This window comes from Lactuca serriola, chromosome 4 (genome assembly GCF_051521515.1).
Source record: "Lactuca serriola cultivar US96UC23 chromosome 4, Lser_US96UC23_V15, whole genome shotgun sequence".
NCBI lineage: Eukaryota > Viridiplantae > Streptophyta > Magnoliopsida > Asterales > Asteraceae > Lactuca > Lactuca serriola.
The window spans coordinates 360,779,740-360,786,819 of NC_136411.1; the positions used below are offsets into that span (position 1 = coordinate 360,779,740).

General features: G+C 46.7%; 1 protein-coding gene across 1 annotated transcript; it reads right to left on the bottom strand.

Annotated features, from left to right (window-relative positions):
* Positions 1-1,109: 1,109 nt before the first annotated feature.
* Positions 1,110-1,724, bottom strand: LOC145099719 (uncharacterized). Its single transcript, XM_079037242.1, has one exon. The coding sequence runs from the start codon at positions 1,722-1,724 to the stop codon at positions 1,110-1,112; it is 615 nt and encodes a 204-aa protein (XP_078893368.1).
* Positions 1,725-7,080: the final 5,356 nt, after the last annotated feature.

Here is a 7,080-nt window from a genome sequence, read left to right on the forward strand (position 1 = left end):
TGTTGCATTTGTGACAAATCACAACATCAGTTTTGTCTTTTGATTGAGTACCGGAATCATTGTTCTCGGGAGACTTGCGGTACCTCCTTGGGTTGATTGTTCTGAGAGACTTTAGGATACCGAGAGTGATTGTTCTGAGGACCGAAGTTACGGTTGAATGGAGGTTTGTTGAATTGTTGATTCTTGCAGAAAGAGGAAGGTGGTGTGTGGTTAAACTGCTGGCTAACTAGAGCAACAACCTTCTGAAATTCTTCTTCATCATACAGTTGTAGAATTTACTTCGGATGCTGAATTGGTTGCGGGAGCTGAACCGTTGCGGTAGTAAAGTGAAGGTTGCGGTAGTTGAGTTCAAGAGGGTCACTTTTATGATTCAACATCTGCCTAATTCCTCTTTGCTTTGCCCAACCTCTTCTTAATCCCATTGATAATGGTTCGGTTGGACACCTCCGTTTGGCCGTTCTCTTGAGGATGTGCCACCGATGTGAAGCGTTGACTTATCCCTTTGGCAGTGCACCAATCTCTGAGCGGGTTCTCAGCAAACTGCAAGCCATTGTCGCTGATGAGAACCTTAGGTGTTCTGAATCTTGTCATGATGTTTTTCCATACAAATTTTATCATGTGCCTCCCGGATATGCACGCCAGAGGCTCAGCTTCGATCCACTTTGTGAAGTAGTCCACAACTACCACCATGTACTTTAGTTTCCCTGGTGCTTCTAGAAACGGGCCCACTATATCTATGCCCCACTGGTAGAAGGGCCATGGGCTAGATATGTTGCTTAGCGGGCCAAGGGATTAGCATGGAATGGGGCTTAAGATTGGCATTCCCCATACTTCTTGGTTACTTCTATCACATCCTGCTGTATTGTTGGCTAGTATATCCCCATTCGTAACACTTTGGCCGTGAAGGCTCTCGCCCCCTCGTGTACGCCCACCTGTCCTGAGTGTGCCTCCTACAATATCTCTACCCCCTTGGCCTGATCCACACATTTTAACCATGGAGACGTGAACCCTTTCTTGTACAATTCTCCATTCACTAATGCATATGAGGACGCCTTTATACGTATTTTCCTGGCTTTATCATGACCGTCTGGCAACACTCCTCTTTGGAGCTATTCCTGGTACGGTGTCATCCATGTGGGTCCAGCGGGGGTTAGGATGTTCACTTGCTGCTCATCTATAGTCCTTTCTCTGAGCACTTCCACTAAAACTTTCTTTGATAGATGGTCAAAGCATATGGACGCCAGCTTACTCAAAGCGTCTGCCATCCTGTTTTCGCTTTTAGGTATATGCTTGATCATAAACCGGCCGAACGATCCTACTAGCTGTTTCACCATCTTTACATATTTTCCCATTCTTGGGTCTCTTACCTCGAAACTACCATTGACTTGGTTTGCCGCTAACCTTGAGTCGGTTAAGGCTGTTACAGCTTTCACGCCCATCTGTTTAGCTAACCGTAGCCCTGCAAGAAGTGCTTCATACTCCGCTTCGTTGTTTGATGTATGGAAGTCGAAGTGAAGGGCATAGGTTACCTCCTCTCCTTCTGGGCTTGTTAGGATCAGTCCCGCCCCCGAGCCTTCCCTGCTGGATGCTCCATCCGTATACAGGGTCCATGAACCATGCTCAGCCGGGGCCTCTTCAACTACCCACACCTTCTCCTTCGCCGGGTTCCCTCCATTTGGGATTTCCAGTAAGAAGTCGGCTAGCGCCAGCCCTTTGATGCTCATTCTTGGGCGGTAGTTTATGTCGTGTTCCCCCAACTCAATTGCCCACTTGGCCAGTCGTCCTGACGTCTCTGGCTTGAGCAAGATCTATTTAATGGTATAGCTCGTGAGTACCTCGATTTGGTGTGCCTGGAAGTATCGCCTAAGTCGTCTCGCGGCGTAGATGAGTGCTAATACCAACTTTTCCAGCGTGGGATAATTGAGTTCTGGTCCTTGCAGTGCTCTACTAACAAAGTACACCGGCCTTTGTTCCCCCTCCCTATCCACAGCCAATACTGAGGATATCGCTTCACTTGACGTTGAAAGATACACTTGTAACGTTTCTCCAGGGATAGGGGTGGCCAACGTTGGCAGCTCGTGTAGCGCTTCCTTGATTTTCTGGAGTGCCTTTTCTGCCTCATTTGTCCGCCTTGTCAGCGGATTTTGAAATGAACCTGCTTAGTGCTGTAAGCTTCCCGTTCAAACCCTATGCATCCCGGAGAGAGTTTGGGCTTGGTGTCTCGATGAGCTCGTTAACCTTGGTCGGTCTAGGTTGGACGCCTTGTCTGGTGACATAGTATCCCAGGAATTGCCCCTCTTCTACTCCAAACGTGCATTTAGCTGGGTTTCGCTTCATCTTGACCGCTTCTAACGTCTGGAATGTTTCCTCGATGTCTTGCAACATCCTTTCCTCATTTAGGCTTTTAATTATCATATCGTCCATGTACACTTTGATGTTCCTTCCAATTTGCTTAGCGAATATCGAGTCAACCAGACGTTGATATGTTGCCCATGCGTTCTTTAATCCGAAGGGCATCTTAGTGTAGCAAAAGGTGCCATGATCTGTATAGAAGGCAGTTTTCTCTTCGTTTTCCTTGGTCATCAAAATCTGGTGATATCCCTTATATACGTCCAAAAAGCATTTCAATTTAAATCCCTGTAGTGATTCTACTTTCCGATCGATCTTCGGGAGGGGATAGCAGTCCTTAGGGCACGCCTTGTTTAGATCGGAGAAGTCTATGCACATACGCCACGATCCATCCTGCTTGCGAACCATAACTGGGTTCGCGATCCACGTTGGGAATATTGCCTCCTTTAATATCCCAGCCTCCGTCAGCTTAGTCACTTCTGCATTAATCACCCTATTACAGTCTCCCCCCTGGACCCTCTTCATCTGCTTAACTTCTTTTGCTCCTGGTCTGATCATCAGTTTGTGTTCAATGACCTTCCTTTGTACTCCCCCCTGGACCATGTTTGTAGCGCTTGAGCAGGTTGACCAGCTCTCTTCTCGTGTAATCTGGGAGGTCACATCCAACGCTGATCGGCTGATCAGGGTGACTTTCATTGAGTACCTCCTTCCCCTTTATGGGACTGCCCCTGGGTCTTTTGGACCCTTTGGTTATTTCTACAGGCTTCAATACTGTATAGCATTGCAATTCTTTTGGTGGAGTGGCCAGTATCATGGCCTCGCCTTTTGGTGTGTCAAAATTCATGATTCCATGCATGGTTGATGGTACTGCCCCTAGCTTTAAGAGGGTTGTTCTTCCTTGAATGATGGCGTGCTCTGCTGAATGTCGGATGACCACGGAGTCTATCAAGGTGGTTTTCCTTCGCTGCTTGTCATGGCTAGTGATTGTCAGGGGAAGATGGATTGTGCCCAGCGGCCACAAGCTGTGGCCGGTGAATCCCACCAGCCTACCAGTCGTAGGTCGCAAGTTGTCTTTCCAGCGATCAGGGAGGAGTCGGAAACAATGTTCATAGATGATGTCTGTAGAACTTCCGGTGTCGATATAGACCCGATGGACAGTCACGTCTCTGATAGATGCTTGTATTATCAACGGGTTGTCACCTTTCCAACCATCTGGCCTGGGATCCTGAATGGAGAACGTGAGTGCATGTGCTGAAGGTTTAACGGTCGTTTGCTCTCCCTATTGTTCCTCCCTACTTCTTTTGTTGCGTATCATGAATATCTCCCTGGGCTGAACCCCCTCGTTGGATGGGCCCTTGGCATTCTCAGCATCAAACTTGGCGCGCAGACTTCGTGCCACCTCCACTAGATCTGCTTTGAGTTTGTTTCTCCTGCATCTCCTTCTTTAGTACTGAACAGTTAACTGTATCATGCGTCTTACTTTTGTGGTATTCACAGTACCGGCTCTAGGGCGACTTGGCCGGTTGCTGTTTTCCAAATACCGCGTACACTTCCGGGTGACGACCCCATCTGTCGTCTGTAGTGAATGGTCGAAAACACAACGGCGGTCTTCTTTCCTGGCCACAGTGTCTTCCCCATCCTCGGAAGTTCGTATAACTCGGCTGGTAATGCCTGATCGTCATGGCATTCAAGTAGGCTTGCTTAGCTGCTTCACCATGTTATTGCCGTAGATATCGCTCTAACCTTTCCTTTAACTCGACTCATGTTAAGGTTTTCTTTCCCATGAGTTTTTGCGACAAAGGGCCTGGTAGGAGTCCCCACATGAAGGCTCCGGCTATAAGGCCTTCGTCATGTCCTGGTACATCCAGCGTGGCGTTTGTGAATCTTGTAGAGTATTCTCGCACAGATTCCCCCTCTCTTTGCTTACAACCGATTATGGAATGAGAGTCCCCCTTGTATTTGCGTAACTCCATGAAGTTGGTGAGGAAAAGATACTTGAGCTGAGCGAAGTTTGAAATACTGCCTCATTGTAGTGTTTTGAACCACGTGCTGGCGTTGCCCTCGATCGTCGTTGGGAAGTATGTGCACCAAACTTCTCGTTAAGCTTTAGCGACGTCATCGTTCATTCGTATGTGTCTATCTGACTGTCCTGGTCGGTGGTCCCATTGTACGTTTTGGGTGTCGGGAGTTTTGCGGTATTTGGTATCTCATAATCCAATAGCTCTTTGATGAACGGAGACGTTACGCTTTGGGAAAAACCATCCTGGCCTAGGATGGTCGACATCCCCTGCTGGTATTGGGAGTTCACACCATGTGGTGGTGGTGTAAGATAAACCCGGACATGATCCGTAAAAGAGGTATGGTTGGAATGGTAACTGACTAGGATAACTAGTGGAAAAAGGGGTATGGATGTAGCGGGGTTGATTATTACCGGTTTTTGCAGGTTGTTGTTCGCAGATATAGTCGGTCCGGTCCATGTACAGGTCGTCGGGTAAATGGGTGGTGAGTGCCTCATCATGGTTTGCGCCAACGGGGGTAATAGGGTTGTGGAACTCTGCCTACCCGTCGTTTGAAATGGCGAGGGTGTTCCAAACAGCGGCGGGTGGTTGGAAATGTAACTCGACTGGGGTGTTGTCGAGTAGATTGCTCGTGTCTGTTGTAGTGATGTCGTGAAGAACGGCGGCATCTAAAGTTGTGTAGACGGGAGTAGCTCCATCGGAGCTGCTTCTTGCTGAGGAAACGACAGTCGTGAAACGTTTCCGGCAACTATTTTAGAACTTTCTTCACCTAAAATGACCCTGTTGGTCGTTGTAGGTGGTGGTGTTTCGTCCAACATCATCATGGGACGTATGGGACTAGTTGGTTGTCCCTCGCTACCGCTGGACGCCATTGATGTTCGATTTCATGCTTTTCGTTTGTTCTTCGTCTCACAAACGGATGGCGCCAAATGATGGAACTTCGTTCCCCTTAAGACCTTGCTTGTGCTTCGGTTGGGTTCTCCCTAGTTGCCTGGTCACTACTGCAAAATCACAGAGAACGAAGGCCGTCAGCCGTTTTCCGGGAGGAGCTCCCAGAAGAACGCTCTGACGGTAAAGTTAGAGGATGATTTAGGGTTTGTGTATGCATTCTCAAGAAGGGCCAGAGAACTTACCTCGCTAGTCTGAGAATGCATCCTTTTATACCTAGCGCCCCTGCCTGGTCCATACCAGACATGATCGCTTTTTTGGGGAGACAGGATCAGAGGCGCTGATTGGAGGGTCATGCGCTCTCAACCACTAGAGCGCCCTCATTGGCTCTGACGGTAATGCTCTGATCCCACTATTTATCTCCTGACCGTACCTTTTGTCTTGGAGCACGGAGCATCACTTGGCGGGCGCGAGCCTTCCGCCCGGGCGTTATGCTCCCGGGGGTGCCAACAGGCGCTAAGCCTGCTGGGTTGGACCTGGCTGGTGTGCCCGACTTTAGGGGTTAGACGCGACTCTGTTGTGCTGCCGTGGCACACCATCACCCGGTTTTCTATAAAACCCGCTGTAAGTGAGCTACACCTACACTATTTTTAATATAGCTTTTATTTAAATATAGTAAATTGATTAGGAACTTATAATAAGTAGTTGGGGTATTACTATGGGTTGTATAATTTTCGTTATAATATCTTTTTAACCACTCGCAGTACAGGGAATCCGGTTTAAAGGGCCGCATAGGGTTGTTGGATTTCAGAAGTGCTATATGCCAAAATGGCCATGCCCTCTGGTATTTTATGTCTGGCCCCTGTCTATACATAGTGGGTGAAGAGTATTTTTTTAGTGCTTATATAATAGAAAAAATAGCTAGACTATTAATTAGTCTCAGTGAATATTAGACTAAACCCTAGTGGTAATGATACTAGGTTTTGTCGAAAGAAATTGTTTTATGATTAACGAAGTGCTGTCCAAGTTCAGAATCACCACCTTAACAGGTGAGTGCATACTTACTTTCATCTTACACATAGATGTGAAGTATTTTATATAAATTATGTGCTATGTGTGCATATTGTCTGACTATTTGTGGTCTATGCTGAATTAAATATTTTATACATGTTTTAAATGATTTAAACTTTATATGTATTTTATATCTACAAAATGTGTTGGGTAATACATGGGTAGATATAATAGTTGGGTGTGATGAAACAAAATGATGAGAGGCCTCGATGTTGATGATGTGTCCAGTCATCTAGCGGAGTATAGATGACGACCACAGACTCTTCTAGACAATCCAATGGAACACTGGCTGGCTCACAACCTGTAGGTATTTGTGAAGGATGTGTTCACCGGTGTACTCCATCCCCCTCATGGTTGCCTTAAGGACATTTATTGTTGAGGAATCCCCTTAGCAGTAGTGTCCATCCCGATGATGATCCTTAGGCTAGGTCCCTTATGATAGGTGTTTAGGGTCATAAACTGAGGATACCGGGAACAAGTAATCGGGTTATTGTTGGTTGATGAAATTAAATAAATTATTTATTGTGGGTTGAATACCCTATGTACTCACCAGGATCCCAAACCCGACCCACTCAGTTGCTTGTATTACAGGTAGTGGCACTCGAGCTTAGATGTGATGTTTGGCTTAGGGATTACGGATTATATGCCTGTAGATATGAATAAATGTTGTAAGGCTTATATTGTATTGTTTATGCTTTGATCTATATCGAACATGACATCCCGAGGATTTTAATGAAATACATTTCTTCGGAAA